We start from the raw sequence: 21246 nt of genomic DNA, 5'->3' as shown, positions 1-21246 counted from the left end.
TCTTCAATAGAGTAAGAACTTTCTCCTGAAGAAGTAACAGATGTTCCTCTGAGCAATATCCTTGGCAAGGAGGGTAATTGGGAGGGAACTCCCGAAAGGGAAGGGCATACCCATTTTCTACGAGATTGAGAACCCAAAGATCTGATGTAACCGATTCCCAATCCCGTAGAAAGTGGGTAAGCCGGCCCCCCACCGGACCCACATGATCCTGAATGGCGGATCTAGGGCTGCTTTTCTGTGGCCGGGGGGTTGGAGGAAGTGGAGGAGGAAGAGGCTTGACGCCCTCGAGGACGTGCCCTTTGCTTTCCCCTGTACGACCTATACAAGGTATTGCTGCTGTTGCTGCTGCTGCTGATCTTGTCTAAATGTACGAAAGGAAGAGCGACCAAAACCTCTAAATTTCCTGGTCGTAGAACCTCTGACTTAAAGACCAAGAGATCTAGCAGTTGCCCTGCTATCCTTGAACCTCTCCAAGGCCGTGTCTGCCTTTTTGCCAAAGAGTCCTTCACCATCAAAAGGCAGATCCAACAAAGCAGACTGTACATCAGCCGAAAAATCAGATGATTTTAACCAAGCTGAACGCCTTGTGGCAACCACCGTGCCCATGATCCTTGCCACAGAATCCGCAGTATCGAGGCCGCTTTGGATGACCTGACGAGCTGCCGCTTGAGTGTCAGATAAAACTTCCTCAAAGTCATTCCTGCAATCTTCTGGAATCTTAGGGACCAATGAACGCATAGAGTCCATAAGTGCATGTACATATCTTCCCATAAGGCAAGTGGCATTTGTTGATTTTAATGCCATACTCGCAGAAGAAAAAGTATTTTTGGCCACTTGATCCTGTTTTCTAGCTTCTTTGTTGCCAGGCACCTGTGGAAAGGCACCACCCGACTTCTTAGAACATGCCGCTTGAATCACCAAACTCTCAGGAGAAGGGTGAGACGACAAAAAGGCAGGATCTTCAGGAGCTACTCTATACCTCCTAGCCACACCTTTCGAAACAGCAGGAGCAGAAAAAGGCTTCTTCCATACTTCCATAATGGGCTCAGTCAAAGCATCATTAAACGGGAGCAAAGGCTCCACAGCAGAGCTCGGAGAATGAAGAACCTCAGTTAGTAAATTTGATTTAAATTCGACAGTAGGTAAAGTCAAACCTAAAAGTCCCGCTGCCTTTCTCATAACCACATGATATGGCTGAACATCCTTAGAGGGTGCATCAGGGCCTGATGGTAAAACCCACTCTGGAGAAAACTCAAGACCACTCACCTCTGCTAGGTCCTCGAAATAATTCTCATCCAGCTCACCTTCTTCTAAGTCGGAATGAGACTCACAATACCTCTGTTCTTCTAGGAGACGTTGAGCCTCTCTCCTAGACCTCTGCTTAACGCGGAGTGCAGCCGGATCCACTGCCGAATCCGACGGCGTCGGAGCCGACGTCGGAATCGAATCCGAAGGCTTAGAAGGATGCTCCATAGACTTGTTTGGAGCTGGCGACGCCGGTGCTGGAGTCGTCGACTTCGGTCGAGCCGGCGTCGATATCGGCGTCGACCTCGGTGGAGCCTGGTAGTGCCACAGCGGGGTCGGTGTTGGCATATACGGCATGAAAGGTGCTGGGGCATATGAGTGAGGTACACCCAAATTAAATGCCATTGGACCCATGGGACCCGAAGGCGCTCCAGAGGGGTACCATGACCTCGAGAAAACACCATACATAGCGTTAAGAAACGCCGAAGGATCCTGACCTGGTGCTGGAAAAGGTGGATGCTCAGGTCAACCTCGAGGTAGATTCGAATCTGTTTCAATAACAGGAGTCGAAGTCTCCTCCTCAACAGGAACTCCACCGGCGTCTTCTGGAGTTGGAGATGGAGCCGGAGACGGAGCCGGAGTCGGATCGGGAACCGGAGTCGGAGAATGAACTAGCGACTCCGAAGGCGAGGCCTCACCTTCTTGATCCGATACTTGTGGAGGAATTACCTTCGACTTCATCCTCTTGGGAGATTTCGATCTCGAATCAGATTTATCACCCGAACGACGTCGGGACTCATGCCTCCTCTTCTTATGTTTTTTACGAGAGCTGGAAGCGTGATCTGACGATGACTTCGAAGCCGACGCCTCTCGAGACCTCGATCTGGACCTCGACTTCGACCTCTTCGAGTGTTTTGAAGATCTTCTAACCTTATCGGCTTTCAGCTTGGCCACAAGAAGCTTAGACTCCCTTTCTCGAAGAGCCTTCGGATTCATCTTTTGACACGACGAACACCCATCCACGTCGTGGTCAGAGCTCAGACACCAAATACAGTCTTGGTGTGGGTTCGTAACAGACATCATTTTTCCACATTCTCTACAGGGTTTAAAACCCGTTTTCTTTGTCGACATGACAAAAGAGCAAAGAGGTCAGAGAATCGAGAATCGAAGGAATACAGTAACAGAGTTACTAGAAGCTACAGAGTATCCCGAAACCGTTAGCGTCGACGACGCGGAAAAAAGGGAACTGATGTCATCACGCCGGCGTGGGCCTGTTATAGGCGTCGGTGACGTCAGCGGAGTCGCGTGCGATGCTGTGTCTCTATGACGTCCAAGTCCACGTCGGCGCAAAGCTACGAAAAGAATTTCCGAATGTTGCTGACGCAAGGGGTATTCACAAGGTGAGGAATCCACACGGCAGATGTATCTATCAGAAATACATCTCCAACAGCATTTGTAAACACAATGAATAAAAGCATTTGCAAAGTCAATGAATCTGGTGTAAATGTGCTATTGCATGTAAACATCATTTGTGTATGTCTGTGCATGCATATATTAGCACATTAAAGACATAGCTTTCCCTGTGCTTGTTTTATTATACTTTGTAATTACACTGCAAATATACAAAGCAATAATGCAAATACCATTATAGATTACAAGAGGGAATGAGAACAAATTAACATCTCTTACCCTACCTTGGACTTATTACCTAAATCAAAGTTCCCTGTAGAGTATTTCATTGTGGAAAGATGTAATCATCAAGGAAAACTTTACCTTCAGATAGTAAGGATTCACGCTCTCCAGAAAGTACTTCTTGCATTTCATGTGCATCTGGACAAGTCAAATTATGGATTATTTTAGTCAGAATTATTTTAATTAAAAGTAAAAAGCCAATATAAAACATACTAATAAAACAGAACATTGTATATTAATTTTGTATCCCATGTAACTATATGTAAAACTGTATTATATAAGATGCTTTTAAAAGCTTACATTTTGAAATAAAATATTGTAACTTAAGCAACAATTAGAGAAATTGATCATAGTGAAGATACCTATTTATAGAAATAAATTACTGTTGCAACATGACAACATGATAAGTGCCACTAATAAGCAATAAGGTCTTCCAGTGTCTAGCAGTATTACTGCTACATTTCACCAGCACCACTAGACCTGGGGCCCTCCCTACTCAGCATAAACTAACAGACATCATCTTACAGACAATCAGACACTATTAAACTGTGTAACACCTTTGGGAGGCTGGGAACATTCCTCATGTTGACCTTTGTCTGCTGTGATCATACTTCTTACGCCTCGCTTAAAACTGGGAAATAACAGCTACTTCACTGTAGCTACAGTTTTCCACCTTTGATATCTTCCAGACATTAACATGCTTTAATTATTCTGCCTCATCAGGCCAGGCTAGGAATCCTCAGCAGTTAAGATAAATATCAATTGACAACAAAAACTCAGTTTTACACAGCATCAATTTTCTACTGGTGCCGTCCATGTATGTCATTGCTTGATTCAAACTTTTGCCGATGAGATCTACTCCCCAAAAGAGTATCTATAATATCAGATTTGCAATTCGAGAGAAAGATTACATATTTTGATCTTCATTAAGACAAGAAGGAGGGAAGGTGACATGTGAACATATGAAAAGACACCAGAGCTGGAGAAATTTTGTTGCAGGAAAGTCTTCTGCAGTACTGCATCTCTAATAGTTTCACATACTTAAATCCTCACTAGACATCTGTATGAAATACAATATTGGAAGGCAGCAAATAAAGCTCACCTTCTTTGAAAAGGTTATAAACACCATCTGTCCTACCACAAATTCTGTCTTCTTTTGTACAATCAAGCATCAGTGCTTCGTAAAATTACGTGAACCAGAAAAAAATGTATGTGGCAACAAGGAATTCTTGGGAACCTGGGTAAAATTTAAGTTGTAGGAAACAATGGTTCCCTCAGAGGAAGCATTACTTCTATAGAAGAATAAATCCAAAAGAACAGTTACTTAATCAGTGTTATTGACAGTGTTAATGAATATACAAACAAATAAACAGATAGGTGCTCCATAAATTTGGCTCAGTGAAAGTGTTTGCTGACAATTGTGAACAAAAAGTATGTTAGTCTTTACAACAAGAAACAAATGTTGGCCGACTCAGAAGTAGTATTTGTGAAACACAGACTCCTGTTCCAGTTGTGGTGTTGAAGCTACAAAATGTTTCCAATCAACATCGATGTGCGTTGATGTTTTGGTCCCCTAAAGGAGACTTAAACCGATGGTGTTTAGGACATTGTTGCAGCACGTAATCTCAAGATTGCATTAATACGGTCAATTAGTCAGATATGTATGAACTTGGTCCATCGTTTCAAAGCACACCAAAGAGAAGCTGCTACCTTCACTTGTCCTGACGAAGACCACACTAGGGATCATTTTAGGGGGTTGGATAATATATGTAGCTAGATGTTGACTGGAAAATACCATACCACCAGTCACACTGAGGTGTTATTCTTGGACTTAATTTAAAAAATCAAAGACAACAACTTTAAGTTTAAGGTCTACAACAAGCCAACTCACAATAATGGTCTACTCCTGTTTCAGTCACCACTGATGCACCCTTAAAGAGGATCTCCCCATTGGGCACTCTTTGATACACAACTGTTCAAATATTGCCACATTTGATGAACAAGCATTGGTCCTCATGAATAAACTGACAGCCCGCCATTACCCGAAAAACATAATCAGAAAGCCACGAAAAAGAGATAAGAACAATTACAGAGAGGCACTGTTTGAGTCCTTTCAAAAACCAACCTCTGAGTCGATTACACGTGTTACCACCTTTTCTTAATACATACATTTAGGTAATACGGGATGCACTCCAATTTCATTAATGTTCATTCATCGTTTTTCAAGGTGTGCGTGCGACTTGGATTGTGCCTTGCCCAGACGGCACATGAAAACATCAAGATTGCTATGATATGAGGCGTTATTACGCCCCTGCCAAATGCACTGCGAGATATGCCACTTTGGCCAACTTGTGTGCTTAATTACTCCAACTTTAATCGAATTTCATTTTAGGTGTACTCTCCGTGTTTCTCCGTGATTTTCATAATGACTTTAATAATGTAAATCCCCACAAGGAATCATGCGCCAATTTCCATGCTTCTTAAAGTTCAAACAGTGCCGCTCCGGACCTCATGTAAGAACCTGACAAATGCGTGATTCATCAATGGCAGTGTTTATTAAATCCAATGCATTTCGGGCAACGCAGTGCCCTTCGTCAGGGAACACTGTAAACAATAGAAATGATAGCCTGTTACTGCTTGTAATTTAACATTATGTTGCAAATCACGGAGAAACACGGAGAGTACACCTAAAATGAAATTCGATTAAAGTTGGAGTAATTAAGCACACAAGTTGGCCAAAGTGGCATATCTCGCAGTGCATTTGGCAGGGGCGTAATAACGCCTCATATCATAGCAACCACCTTTTCTTAAGCAATAAATCTGTTTATGAAAATCATGTCAACGTTGCAGAATACTGAATAGCTCAATGGGATATAGTAAATAGAGACATACTAGTATGCACCAAACACAACAGTGACAGCCCAGCCCCCACCAGTACTCTTTGGAGACTACCTCCAGTGATGGGCCATCATCCCGGTGGCAGATGGTTGGTTTGCACATTTACCAGGGCCACCAAAGAAGTAGATATTTTCATCCTGGGACCATGAGTGATAAAGACATTCAACAGTTACAACCATGAAAATGTAATTTATTCATTCATGTGCTCCTGCAATCTACACTATATAGGGATGACAACACAAAACTATGTATTCGTATAAACGAACAACACAGCACTATCAGGTGCAAAAGGAGTTCTACAAAGATGACAAAATATTCTCTTTAATAACAACATACTGAAAATGAACTAAAATGGGTAATTTTGGAGATGATCACCAACGATCAATTTAACATCCCACAGAGATAACTCAAACAGTAAAATCACTACACATAAAATCCCACATAAGGTTAGAAAACTAAAGCTTAATTTAATAAATAAAACAAGACCAAAACAACAAAAATCCAATCACTTAAACCGGAGTTATGAATCTTCAAAAATAATCTGCAATACAGCACCTAAAAGCAGAAAGGGCCAACCACGGCTACTTGTTCGTTCTGGACCGGGTCAAACTCAAACGTTCAGGCCAACCACGAGGGAGTGTGGGTCAGATACTGTCTCAGAATAATCCCACTGCAGGTTTACCTTCTCAGCTTTTGTGCCAAGAGTTCCATTCCCGATGAAGGAGAGCGTCGAAGGCGCTGGTCATCGTGGAGCAAGGAGCAGGTACGGCATCGTGGACGGGCGGGCTGGTGCTTCACGTTGGCAGTCCTCAGCTAAAGAATGATGCTTGCTGTGTGAGGAGATGGGCTGGCGGCAGCTCACGCTGAACGAGCTCAATGTAAATCTTGGGTCATTTCTTACCTTGTAGAAGGATTTCAAGTAAGCACCCAGACTACTAAGAGACTGACTCCTAAGGCTGAACTCTAAGTGAATTTGGGCAGACGAGGCCTGGTGAGGAAGATTGAGTCGATAAGTCCCTACAATAGCACTATCAATTATTTTGTCCGCTCTTCCTCTCAAATCCTCAACCCCATATGTAAGAGGCCAAGCCAAAACTTGGAGTAGGTTAGTTACCTACGTCTACTGACCAGGTATGTCCCAGAAGGTGAAGGAGTTTTGTAACTTCTGTGCCACCTGCAAAGCCAGTGACAATACAGGTGGCCACCCAAAGGCCCCATTAATTCCACTTCCAGTGGTTGGGGTTCCCTTTAAAAGGGTAGAGGTTGACATTGTTGGTCCCTTAGACCTTCAAACAGCATCACAGAACAGATTTATACTAGTGGTAGTGGATCATGCCACCAGGTATCCTGAAGCTATTCCCCTAAGGATTGTCACTGCTCCTGCAGTGGCTAAAGCTCTCATTAGTATTTTTATTAGAGTGGGCTTTCCTTAAGAAGGTGGTGTCAGACAGAGGTAGTAATATCATGCCTGGCTACCTAAAAGCAATGTGAGCTGAGTGTGGGGTGACATACAATTTCACCACCCCTAACACCCACAAGCAAATGGTTTGGTTGAGAGATGCAACAAAACCATGAAAGATATGATTGGTGGACTCCCTGAAAACCTCAGAAGGAGATGGCATGTCTAACTACCATGCCTGCATTTTGCCTACAGAAAAGTTTCACAGAAGGGAGTGGATTTTCCCACATTTGTAGGTCTGTTTGGTCATCCTGTAAGGGGACCATAATGTCTTGTGAAGGAAGGCTCGGAGAAACCTCCAAAAGAGCCTAAGAGGACATAATAAACTATGTGGTTGGCCTACGTTGAAGGATGGCTGAGTGCATGGAAAAAACATCCAAAAACCTTGAGGCCAGCCAAGAGCTCCAGGAGCTTTGGTATGACCAAAAGGCTGCACTGGTGGAGTTTCAACCAGGGCAGAAGGTGTGGGTTTTGGAGCCTGTGGCTCAGAAGGCACTCCAGGACAAAAGGAGAGGACCCTACCCTATCCTTGAGAGAAGATGGGAGCTCACCTATCTGGCTGACCTTGGCACTTGCAGGAACTCCAAGAGGGTCATCTGTGCAAAATGCCCTGAACCCCATCATGAAAGGACTGATGTGCCCATTCTGATGGTCACTGATGATGATCAGGAAGAAGAGAGCGAGCCTTTGACTGACCTCCTCTACACCAGTCCTAAAGATGGGTCAGTTGAGTGATCTTGTCAGACACTCTCTCTGCCCAACAGCAAGCGGACTGCAGTCAAGTCCTGGAGCAATATGCTGAGCTCTTTTCCCTTACAGACTTACTGGTGGGTCCATAATGTGGACACCTATGACAGTATGTCTGTCAAAATTAAACTGTATAGTCATCTGATCAACTAAAGGAAAGCATCAGAGCTAAAGTCAGCAAGATACTAGAGTTAGGGGTAATTGAGCCTCTGAAAGTCCCTGGCCCAGCCCAGTAGTCTTGGTCCCCAAATCTCACCCCATGTCAATGAATGTCATGATATCTGCAGGCCCAACAACAGCAATATCAGTAAATGCAATGTGAACATATGCACTTGCCTGTGCCTGCATAATCACGTCGATGTCCATCAATGCAATGTCAATGTACACCGTGCCAACCTACGCAATAATGAAACCAATGTATGTCATAATCCATGCTCATACGATAATATTATTGTAGCCAATAAGAGCAATGTCAATGTACGTTCAGACCAAAGCAAACATAACTTCAGTACTAGTAAGAACGATGTCGATGTACAAGATGACAACTTTATGCGCTGTGTTGATAATTTCAATAAAAATTATACCAGTGCTGCCATATTATTCTTAGGAGTTCCAATGAACTCATATCATGGCTGTTGTATCCACCCAAAGTGCCCTCCCCATCAACCCCGAGTCAGACATACATGGTCAGGCAGGTCCTTTGACCCCTGCCTATTGAGTAACAGGTCACAGGTGGGGTCCCCCATAAACTAAAGGCAAACATGCACTCAGGGAAAATTCTGATCAATTTCACAGATAGATTGTTGCACCACAAACAAGTTCAGAGGTAATTGGCCCCAATAAACAAGTTTGGCCAAAGCTAGATACCACATGTAGATAGGTACACTCAACCACAATCAGGACACGACATGCACACCACAGGTAGTGATCAAGCGCTCCTCATCTCGGGCATCTGGACACATACACACTGGTCCCAATTAATTCTCCCCAGGTCAAGAGGATGTACACATTTGATTGATTTATGACTAAGATGCTCTTTAGGAATGTAGACATCATTTTATTGTACATCATGAACTGTATAAATTGACAGCCAAAACTTTGTACAGAAGAATTTCGAGCAAACGCACTCGTTCCAAGCTCTTCCGCTGCAACATTTAATTAAACCAACTTGTTCCTGATTTGCCAAATGCCTCTTATCTTTTCATTTATTTAAGGTAAATTCAATACGAGCAACAGCTCTAATTGGCGGGATCACCTGATCCACCTTGGAAAGGTCCTTGAGGCTCTGCATATTGCAGGCCTCACTATCAAGGCAAGCAAGTGCCAGATAGGGCAGGGCTCTCATATATACTTGGGCACCTTGTAGGTGGAGGCCAAGTTCAACCCTGACAACCCAAGATCCAGACAATTGTGGACTGGGTAGCTTCAACCACCCAGACTCAAGTCAGGGCATTCATTGACTTGACTGAGTACTACAGGAGGATTGAGAAGGGGCATGGTACTATTGTGGCACCCCCCACAGAACTGACCTCTAATAAAATGCCCAAGAAAGTAAACTGGACAGTTAACTATCAAAAGGCTTTTAACAATCTGAAGGAAGCAATGAGCTCAGCACCCATTATTAAAGCTCCAGATTATTTAAAGCAGTTCACAGTGCAGACAGATGCCTCTTAACATGTGATAGGAGCAGCCCTATCTGAAACCAATGATGATGGCCATGACCACCTTATGGCTTTCATTAGCAGGAGGTTACCCCCCAGAGAGCCCTGTTGAAGTGTCAGTGAGAGGAAAGCATTTGCTGTGGTTTGTTCTCTGAAGAAGTTGAGGCCATACTTGCTTGGCTCTCACTTTCTCGTACAAACTGACCACAGGTCTCTTAGATTGCTGATACAAAAGAAAGACGAAAACCCAAACTGCTGAGGTGGTCCATTTCCCTACAGGGGATGGACTTTACAGTGGAGCACAGACCTGACACTAACCATGCTAATGCATGGCCTTTCCAGGTTTTAACACTTAGAAAATGAAGACTCACTTAGGAAAGATTAGTCTCATTCTCTTTTGATTGGGGGGTATGAAAGTGCCCCTTTATGACATGGTCACCCCCACATTTTATCTGGTATTTGATATGATTTTGACTGGAAGTGCACTCCGTTTCTGCTAACCAAGTCCCCATCGCCCGATCTCTGTCCCAAAAACTGTAACATTCTACCCCAATTGGCAATTTCTTTAGCACTCCCTGCAAGTCCTTAGTAAGTGGTACCTCAGGTACCTACGGCAAGGAAGCTAAAGCACATACAGACTGCCACTGCAGGCTGCGTCTCTTGGTGCAGACAAAAGTGAAAACATGACAAGGCACACCTCCCTGTGTGCTATATACACAGACACTGCATGCAGCATAGGTAAGTCGGCCCTACAGCAGGCCTTACAGCCCTAAGGAAGGGTACATTATACTACATGCAAGGACATATCTGCATGGGCAGATATGCCCCTGCTTATTGCTGCCAGTATGATGAACAGACAAGCCATTTTAAGTACATGTGCTAGACACTGATGAAATTTAGTTCCCAGCTCCATGATGGCTTCACTGTAAATAGGGATGTGGGGTATTAAATATCTCATAGTACCCATCCGCTTGAATAAAGCGTTGTTTGCCGCATTGCAGTCTTCCTTGCTAACATTTGTTTGGGGCGGCAAAAAACTCTGCTGTAGCCGGAATGTACTGTCTTAACCCTTTGACCGCGGCGGCTTTGAGGTTCCTGACCTGCGTCTATATTACCTGTGCGCCCATGCGCAGTTTGCGCACTTCTGGTACTTCTCGCAGAGGTTTCAACTGCACACTGCAATAGAGGCGGACTCGATACTGTCAATGCCTCTGAGAGTGGCTGCATTGATGGAAGGGAGTGGCGGCCCGCGTACTGAAATTAGCCCAGTTCACTGCACGACCTGGGCTTGGAAAACACTTGTTCACAGAGCACGGTTGGACTACTTGTATGCCCCCAATTTCACCGCTTGCCGCACATCCTGATATCTTGGCAGCCTTGAGGCTACTGATTGAAGTGGGGATTACACAGCAAGGTGACCTGTATGAGGCGGGACGATTCCGGTCCTTGTAGGACCTGCAGGCGGGTAACGACACCGGATTTATGTTGAGGTTTACTTATGTGTGTGTGCGGCAGGCGATTTAGGATGTCTACCCCGAGTTCCCTAATGAATCACGAACACCACAAGCTTTACGGGCAGTGCTGGGAGGTGAGACTCGCGCCGCTTCGTGAGCAAGAACTCACTGCATCCCCCTCATATATTAGATGGAAAGACAAGCTATCCACGGAGTTCACACTCGACGCCTGGAAGTTTTGCTGTGCTCTAACCGGGCGCCTGACTGCAAATTGCAACATCCGTATAATCCAATTTAAGTATTTACATCAGCTTTATTGCACTCTGATTCAATTATACAAGTTTGCCCTGCATGATAGTGCATGCTATGTGCGCTGTGGTCAGGCTGACGCAGATTTTATGCGTTTAGCCTGGTCGTGTGTTGGCATTTTCAAAGTCTGGGTAGGGGTCACGCAGATATTGTCTGCAGTTATTGCTGAGCCTGTTGTGTGTGTGCCTGAGGTGTGTCTGCTGGGTTGGGGGCAGAAGCTGAAACCCTGCAATAGACGTTTGGTTGCCATATCTACTCTCTTCGCTAAGAGAGCGGTGGCACAATGCTGGGGTGCAAAGGCTGTGCCTGCAGTAGCTAGGTGGATCAGAGACTTGCTATACTGCAGGGACCAGCTGGAAATACATGCGGAGGAGCTGCCTGAGGCATCTCCATCCAAGAATTCCTGGGCTCCTCTCTCTGGGTATCTCCTTACTAACCCGGACTTGACTTAGCTCTCTGTTCTGGTGCATATTATATGTGGTCTGGGATGGTTGGAATTTTTACTCTTGAGGCTCTAGGTGTTGCGATATACTACTGCCAGTAAACCAGGACTGTTTTAATTTTTTACGAGTGCCATGTAGGGGGGGAGGGAAGTTGGAGGGGAAGGGGTACTTTACTTCCAGGAGTTGGGCTGGATGTTCTAAAATCGTGTCAGAATGGATATTCTGCTGAAGAATAATGGACCATCCCACCTGCGAGTGGGCTAATGTGTATTGTTGCTTCCATCAAGTTATTAAATAAAGTTAATAAACAAAACATCTCATAGTAATAAACCCACATGGATATATTATTACATACACACAGAGGGCAGCGTAGAGGGGCCCCATTAAGACCTACCAGGTACTCGTGTGCTGACTGACTGGCTTTCACCAGGCTACCACCAGAGACAAGTTTCTGACCCCCCCCAGAAAGATGAGAATCTTTGCTCTCAGGAGGTCAGAAAAAAAGCCTGCTCAGGCAGAGTGTGTTTCACCCCCTCCCACAGGATGACCTTCTGATTAAAATTCTGAGGTAGGGGAGCTTCAAAGAGCCCACCGTCTTTGGTATGTGAATCTGGCTTCCCTTACACGTGAGGATGCCGACCACATTTGTCCAGAGCCAGGCCCGGCTTTAGCGCTGTTGGCTTCTGGTGCGACAATAATTTTTGGTGCTCCCACACCCTTGACAGCCTCCCCGGTTTTTCTCACTACCACTGGGCAAAAGTGCATCTCATCTCGCCAACGAACAAGTTACTTACCTTCGGTAACGCTTTTTCTGGTGGATACAGTATCTGCCAGTGGAATCCTCACCTTGTGAATATCCCCTGCACCAGCAACATTCGGAATCTTTTGTAGCTCTCCACGCCGACGATGACTTAGATGACGTCACAAAGGTACGACTCCGCTCACGACCTCGCTGACGTCACTGGACCCATAAGAGAGCTTTGTGGGTGTGATGACGTCAGTTCCGCCCTTTTTTCCGTGCCTCCGAGGCACACGGACGGACCAACATAAATAGGTACAGTATACACAGTACACAGTAGTCAAACCAACACACATAGTGTAAAATCAATGCACAACATATGAACAATTAACATCCCATTGGAAGAAACAACCATAACATAAGAAGATTACAGGTATAGAAAAGTGGACAAATGGGGAGGCGGTGGGTCATTGAGGAATCCACAGGCAGATACTGAATCCACCAGAAAAAGCGTTACCAAAGGTAAGTGACTTGTTCTTCTGATGGATATATCTGCCAGTGGATTCCTCACCTTGTGAATAGAATCCCAAAGCAGTCCCCACTCCCGGAGGAGGGTGTCCACTCTGCTATACCAAGAAATCCTGGAGGACAGAGCGCGCAAAGCGGCCGTCCCTCCTCACCTCGGAATCTAAGCAGTAATGCTTCGCGAAAGTGTGGAGGGAGGCCCAAGTTGCGGCCCTACAAATATCCTCTACAGGTACACCTCTAGCCAAAGCAGATGTTGATGACTTTGCTCTAGTAGAATGAGCCCTTATACCCACTGGAGGTTCCTTACCAGCCAGGGCGTAGCAGATCTTTATATACAGGATAATCCATCTCGATATCGTGCGCTTGTGCACCGCTTTTCCCTTCTTGCAGCCAGCAAATCCAACAAAAAGCTGGTCGTCCACACGATAGTCTTTAGTCCTATCGAGGTAGAAACTCACCGCCCTCTTAGGGTCCAAACGGTGAAGCCGCTCCTCCTCCTTGGAAGGGTGAGGGGGAGGATAAAAGGTAGGAAGGGTAATGGACTTCCCCAGATGGAATGGAGTTACCAGCTTAGGCAGAAAATAAGCCCTGGTCCTAAGTACCATTCTCTCAGCCTGAATGGTCAGGAACGGGGGTTTCTAACTAAGAGCCTGAAGCTCACTTACCCTCCTTGCCGAGGTAATTGCCACAAGGAAGACCGTCTTAAAAGACAGAAGCCTCATGGGACAATTGTGTAAAGGTTCAAGGGGTGAACCCATCAAGTAGGTCAAGACAAGATTCAAGTCCCATTGAGGCACAATAAAAGGAGTTGGAGGGAATTTATTGGTAAGACCTTTTATAAAACGTAATACAATAGGTGCCTTAAATAATGACGGCTGGTCTGGCAAACAAAGGAAAGCCGACAAGGCCGATAAATAACCTTTTACAGTCGCCACAGCAAAACCCTGCTGGGCCAAAGAAAGAGCAAACTGAAGTATGTTCGACAAACAAGCTCTCAAGGGGTCAATAGATTTCTCTCCACACCAGGAAACAAACTTGGACCACCTATAGGAATAGATGGATTTGGTGGAAAGACGTCTGGCCGAAAGAATTACATCCACCACATCAGGAGGGAGAGAAAAGGAATTCAGGTTGCCCCGTTCAATCTCCAGGCATGAAGGTGTAAGGTCTGGAGGTGGGGGTGTAGAACCTGCCCCTCCATCTGGGACAGGAGATCTGCCCTGTGAGGGATACGGAGCGGCGAGCACGAGGAGAGGTGGAGAAGATCTGTGTACCACACCCTTCTTGGCCAATCCGGGGCGATCAAAATAACTTGGGCCCGGTCTTGGCGAATCTTCCTCAGAACCCGAAGAATCAAGGGTATGGGAGGAAACGCGTAAAGGAGCTGCGAGTCCCAACTCAACTGAAACGCGTCCCCCAAAGCTCCCTGCAATGGATACTAGAGACTGCAGAATGAGGGGCAGTGAGCATTCTCGCGAGTGGCGAACAGGTCCACCTGAGGAGTTCCCCACATCCGGAAGACGTGACGAACCACCTCTGGGTGAAGCCTCCACTCGTGGTTGGCTGAGAACTGCCGACTGAGAGTGTCTGCGCGAATGTTCAGAACTCCGGCCAGATGATTTGCCATCAGACAAATCTGGTGGTCCTGAACCCAGGACCAGAGACGCAGAGCTTCTCTGCAGAGAAGATGCGACCCCACTCCTCCCTGCTTGTTGACATACCACATCGCGGTCGTGTTGTCCGTCAGGACCTGAACCGACTGACCGCGAAGGGAAGGGAGGAAGGCCTTGAGTGCCAAACGAATCGCCCTCATTTCCAGAAGGTTTTTGTGAAGCAACCTTTCCTCTGGAGACCAAAGACCCTTGATCTCCAGATCCCCCAGATGATCACCCCACCCTAGAGTGGAGGCATCCGTGATCACTGTGGCAACCGATGGAGGCAGATGAAAGGGCTTTCCTAGAGACAGATTGCCCTCCACGCCCCACCAAGACAGATCCGCTGCAGTTTCTCTGGAGATCCTCACAGACTCCCTGAGATCTCCGTTGTGCGGATACCACTGCCTGCGGAGGCACCACTGGAGCGCCCTCATGTGCCAGTGTGTATGGCTGACCAGCAGAATGCAGGAAGCAAACAGACCGAGCAGGCGAAGGACCTTCAGGACTGGAAGGACCGCTCCACTGTAAAACAAAGGAATCATTTCCTGAATGTCGAGAATCCTTTGAGGAGGAGGGAATGCCCGACAAACAGTAGTGTCCGGTACTGCTCCTATAAACAGTTTGCGCAGTGAGGGCACCAGGTGAGACGTGGGTACATTTATCGAAAAACCCAACCTGTACAACAACTGAGTTGTCTCCTGCAGATGATGTACCACCTTCTCTGGAGACTCCACTTTGATCAGCCAGTCATCCAGATAAGGGAATACTGGAATCCCTGATCTTCTGAGATGGGCTGCCATCACCTTGGTAAAGACTCGAGGCGCAGTAGTAATTCCAAACGGAAGGACCGCAAACTGGTAGTGTTGTGACCCCACCGTATAACGGAGATACTTACTGTGCGACTTCAGGATTCGGATGTGAAAATACGCATCCTGCAAGTCGAGTGACACCATCCAGTCTTCTTCCAGCAGCGCCTGAAGAACCTGCGCAAGGGTAAGCATCTTGAACTTCTCTTGTTTCAGATAAAGATTCAAGATCCTGAGATCCAGGATTGGACGAAGCCTGCCATCCTTCTTGGGAATCAGGAAATACCGGGAGTAGCATCCCTGACCCCTTTCCTGCTCTGGAACCACCTCTATCGCGCCTTTCTTTAACAAGGTCAGAACCTCCTCCTGAAGGAGACGGAGATGTTCCTCTGAGCAAGCCCCTTGACAAGGAGGGTAAGTTGGAGGGAATTCCCTGAAGGGAAGAGCATACCCATTTGCCACAAGATTGAGAACCCTTTGGTCTGTAGTGACCTATTCCCAATCCCGCAGAAAATGGGTAAGCCGACCCCCAACAGGGCCAACATGACTGGGAATCGGAAATCTAGGGCTGCTTTGCTGCGGTGATAATAGGAGAGGTAGAGAAAGAGGAGGAGGAGGGTTGACGACCTCGAGGACGACCTCTGTTTCTTCCTCTATAAGACTTATACAGCGTATTTTGTTGCTGCTGCTGTTGCTGCTGACGAGGCTGCCCTTGCGATCGAAAGGATGACTTCCCAAATCCTCTGAATTTACAAAAGGATCCTCTAGACTGGGACTGCAGGCCAAGTGACCTTGCCGTGGCCTTACTATCCTTGAATCTTTCAAGTGCGGCATCAGCCTTCTTACCAAATAGACCTGTACCGTCAAATGGTAAGTCCAACAAAGTAGCCTGAACATCTTGTGAAAAGTCTGAAGACTTTAACCAAGCTCCCCTTGTAGCCACTGCAGAGCCCATAATCCTTGCCACAGAATCAGCGGTTTCCAGGCCACTTTGAATGACCTGGCGTGCAGCAGCTTGGGTATCATCCAAAACCTCCTGAAAGTTCTTCCTGTCCTCATCAGAAAGGTTCGGCAGCAACTGTTTAGAGGAATCCATCAAGGCATGGATATACCTTCCCATTAGAAAAGTTGTATTTGATGACTTCAGTGCCATTCTCACCGATGAGAACACCTTCTTAGCGGACTGGTCAATCTTTTTTGATTCCTTGTCAGCTGGAACCTGTGGAAAAGCTCCTGAAAACTTCCTTGAGCAAGCCGCTTGAACCACAAGGCTCTCAGGTGAAGGGTGAGCCAACAAAAATTCTGGATCGTCCGGTGTCACTCTATATCTCCGTGCCACAGTCCTAGAGACCGCAGGAGCAGACAAAGGTTTTATCCAAACCTCCAACACCGGCTCCAGAATTGCCTCATTAAAAGGCAACAAGGGTTCAGTCACAGAGGAAGGAGAATGCAACACTTCAGTCAATAGATTGGACTTAAATTCAGTGGTTGGAAGATTAATGTCCAATAACTCTGCAGCTTTCCTCACTACTGTGTGATAAGGGATAGCTCCTTAGAAGGAGCATCTGAACCAGGAGAAAAATCCCACTCAGGGGAGACATCAAGACCACTTGCATCCTTTAATTCCGCAAAATAGTCCTCAGAATCAGGAAGTTCACCTTCCTCCAGGTCCTTCTGATAGCGTGCCTCTTCCACAACTCTTTGTGCCTCCCTCCTGGAGCGGATCATCGGGACCGGAGTTGATGGATCCACAACCGTCTCCATCGGATTCGGAACCGGCGTCGAACGCGGATCCGATGGCGCCGCTAGCGCTGAACGAGGACGAACAGACGGCACCGGAGATTCTCGATACGGCGTCGGAGATTCTCGGTAGGGCGCCGGAGCCCTCGGCGCCGGAAAATTCCAGGACGGCGTCCCTGGAAGAAAGGGCATAAATGGGGCCTGGGCATATGCCTGAGGGACACCCAAATTAAAAGCAAAAGGACCCATGGGACCCGCAGGCGCACCAGAGGGGTACATAGCCCTTGCAAAGACTCCATACATTGCGTTCAGGTAGTGAGATGGGTCTTGGCCTGGAGCCGGAAAAGTGGGATAATTCCCCGGCGCCGGCTCCGAAGCCGGTGTACCTGGAGTCGGGCCCGTCGGCGCCGATAAAGGAACCTCTTCAGGCTGCTCCTGTTCCTGTTTTGGCTCGGCTGCACCCGGATCCGAAGAATGAACCGAATCCGATGGTGCCGGCGTCGGGGATCGAGAGACCTCGACTTCAGGAGACACTTCCTTCTCTGGCGAGATCGGTTTTGAATGAGAAGGCTCGACATCACTACCGCGACGCTGAGGAGAAGACGACTTCGGCGCCGATTCCTTATCAGAGTGACGCCTTGAAGAGTGCTTCTTTCTCTTATGTCTCTTCGACTTCGAATGTCCCGACGCCAACTTCGAGCCCGACCTGGACTCGGAACGAGATCTCGATCTCGACCTCGATCTTCTTTTACTTGCCTTCTTACTCTTCTTCATCTTAGCAATGAACAACTTCGCTTCCCTTTCCTTTAAAGCCTTAGAGGTCATCTTCCTGCAGCACGCACATCCATCGACGTTGTGATCAGATGACAAGCACCAAATGCAGTCCTCATGCGGATCCGTAATGGACATCTGTTTCCCACACTCCCTGCAGGGCTTGAAACCAGATTTTCTCCCAGACATCTTCAAAAGGAAATGAGAAGAACAGACAAAAACAGCTAAAACAACAATGTAACTACGGAGAGTCCCAAGAAACCGTTGGCGTCAACGGCGCGGAAAAAAGGGAACTGACGTCATCACGCCGACGAGGCCCTATTATGGATCCAGTGACGTCAGCGGGGTCGCGAGCGGAGTCGTACCCTCTGTGACATCGTCCATGACCTCGCCGGCGTGGAGAGCTACAAAAGTTTCCGAATGGCTGCTGCGCAGGGGATATTCACAAGGTGAGGAATCCACTGGCAGATGTATCTATCAGAACATAAGTTATTGCTACACACAGCACCTCCCCCTAGATCAGGGCCCCCCTAAACAAATCAACTCCCAGTGAGGCTGCACTGGTTGCACTGCTGTAAAGCCGATCCTGTCCAGAGCCATTTGGCAGCTGGACAGATGGGTAAATTAGTTAGTCAGATAGACGTGCCCACCCTCCGGCTAAAACCACCCCTATGGTGAGCTACCTGAAGTGAGGCGACTTTTCAGAGGTCGCCATCTTGGTGATAGCAAACTTAGTATATCTGGGACAGATTTAGGCCCTCTTCCCATAGGAAGTGGTCAAATAGGAGGTGTAGTGACCCAAGGGGAATGTAACCGATTGGTTACAACCCACACTCCTCTAACGCCCCTAATTTCAGTATTTAGGGGAGCTCCTGGCACTAAGAAATCAGATCCTGTCAACCCAAAATAGAAGAAGGACCGAAAAGAAGTGATAGCAAGAACAGCAGAAGAAGCAAGTGACTTGGCACCAGCTCTGGCGATCTGTTCGCCTCTCTTTGACAATTGCACCACAGTCAATTCACTGTGCAAGCTGCTGTTCCTCCAAAGCCTGGGAGCACTGCTCCCCTGCACCCCGCAGGTACCAATGACAAGAAGTGTTAGGCTCCAAGACCATGAAAACCCAGCGCCGGAAAGTTGAAAAAGGTTTGCGAGTATAATGATCTAATAACAAAGTGACAATAGAAAAAAGGTAATAAAGAGACCACAGACCTCAAAATAGGTCAAGCTGGCCTCACTGTCAGGAAAAGGAATGATCAATATATGCAGTCATATGAATATTAGGGAAAGATGCTTAGAGAAGGGCATTCTCCCATGGTAAGTATTCATTTGGACCCCTGAAGGCCACCTGCAAGATGTAGAAACAAAACACTTCTCTTTTTCGTCTAAGGCCATCAGTGTTTCCATCCTTAGGATGATGTATGTTCTCTAAAATTATCCACTTAAGGTCCTTTTCAGAGTGTAGATGTTTGTATTGCACTTGGTCTCTTCCTCTCTGGCACTGGGCATATCGCTCTACTGGTTTTGCACTTATGGAGATGACATTCTTTGTCCTTCATTACACATTCTGATTATATATCCATCTCTGTATATATTCTTACATTTCCTTTCCCTTCTATGCTCTGCTGTAAAATAATTATTGATGCTGCATTTTATTTTAATTATAAAATGTCTTGTTGTCCCTACAGACTTATGTAGTATGTATGCATATAGAGCCCCTTATATTGCACATTCAGCAATTGTGCACATATCTCGGATGGCTGTTGGACACTGTTCCAATTTATTTCCCAGCGCCCTGATGAAGGAATTGGCTGTAAACTTCTCACCTCTGAAACATGCGTCGGCGCATTTCTTGTGTATTTGTTATTGTTATGTATTGTAATTTTATGTATGTTATTGTATATTTTTCTCTTGTTTCTTTCTTTCTTTCTTTCTTTATGTTTGTGTTTTGCTTCTATTTTTGATATACACAATGTTTATTGTCTCTCGTCATGCTTATGGGGCTCCATAACAATTGATGTCCACTGATGCGGTCTTTTATGACACATCTATGTATATGTGTGATACTTAAATGTTGTTTACACAATTTATTTATACTCGTTGAAAATTATAATAACATTTGAAAATTACTTGTCTATGGGACATAAGTATTTATGGATACATTACCTTTTTTGAAAGTATGTTCTAGGGAGATTGTTCCTGTTGGTAGCTTTTATGTTTCCCCTGCTCCCCTACTATTTGATCCAGGGGCCCTCCTATGTTTTTCTATGGTGAGCCACTGGTGCCAACATGGGCCCCAGACCCGAAGCCCTCCTTGGGTTACACCGCTGTGGATTTCTCGATGTTGCTTGCAGCCTCTTTTTGCAGGCGCCTCTACCGGGACTGCTACCAGTGAGGAAAACCCGACGCCTAAGGACACCTCTACACATTTCACCCCTGGCCTGTGGAGAAGGGGACCAAAGTTTTCTTTAAGTCCAGAGCATCGTGAGGACTGAGCCCCCCCTCACCCCCCCACCCCCGTTGGTTCAGCCTGACAGGCCTTCCAGTCCAAATCTGCAGCCTGTTTTCATGCACACCAAGCTCCATTGACTAACATTTGGCACCTGATTCGGTATTGCACACCTGCACCCACCCGCCCTAGTGTCGCTGGAGGTGACTTGCTGGTGTGGCCCGGGACTTTGTCTCATATTCACCTTAAGTCCAGGAGATTGGTTTCATAAGTTGCTTTACTGTACTTGAATGCCATACTTGTTTTCCCTCCCATGAGATAACATTGCACGTCAGAAAAATGCATTGCTGACTTTTTAAAACATAAATTATTTCTCTTGAAAAGTGTACTTACCTGATCCTATTGATTCTGGTGCCTAAATATATATAAAGATCTGTGTTATTTTTATAAATTGGAGTGGATCTCCTTACTAAGTCATGCGCATCATTTATTGACTGTGTGTGTATTGTGCAGATGTCTAACACTCATCTCTGATACGCCTAAGGCTGCTAGACAACACTACCCCGTAGAAGAGGACCTTGGGATTGCTAGAGCAAGCCCCTGTCCACTTATAAGAAAGTACTTGAATTCTGTGCACAGTATATATCTCTTTT

At 46.3% G+C, this 21246-nt stretch overlaps 1 protein-coding gene across 5 annotated transcripts in view; it reads right to left on the bottom strand.

Moving 5' to 3' along the window:
* The window catches only part of AK9 (adenylate kinase 9), a 1611121-nt gene that overhangs the window by 1209011 nt on the left and 380864 nt on the right, over positions 1 to 21246 (bottom strand). For all 5 annotated transcript variants that reach the window (XM_078648533.1, XM_078648534.1, XM_078648537.1 and 2 more), the window contains exon 17: positions 3019 to 3075. In XM_078648533.1, coding sequence (XP_078504659.1) covers positions 3019 to 3075 — 57 coding nt within the window. The remainder of the gene's footprint in view (positions 1 to 3018; positions 3076 to 21246) is intronic.

Source organism: Lissotriton helveticus, chromosome 6 (assembly GCF_964261635.1).
Source record: "Lissotriton helveticus chromosome 6, aLisHel1.1, whole genome shotgun sequence".
NCBI lineage: Eukaryota > Metazoa > Chordata > Amphibia > Caudata > Salamandridae > Lissotriton > Lissotriton helveticus.
The sequence above is the reverse complement of the archived record's forward strand: the minus strand, read 5'-3'. Positions and strand labels throughout refer to the sequence as shown.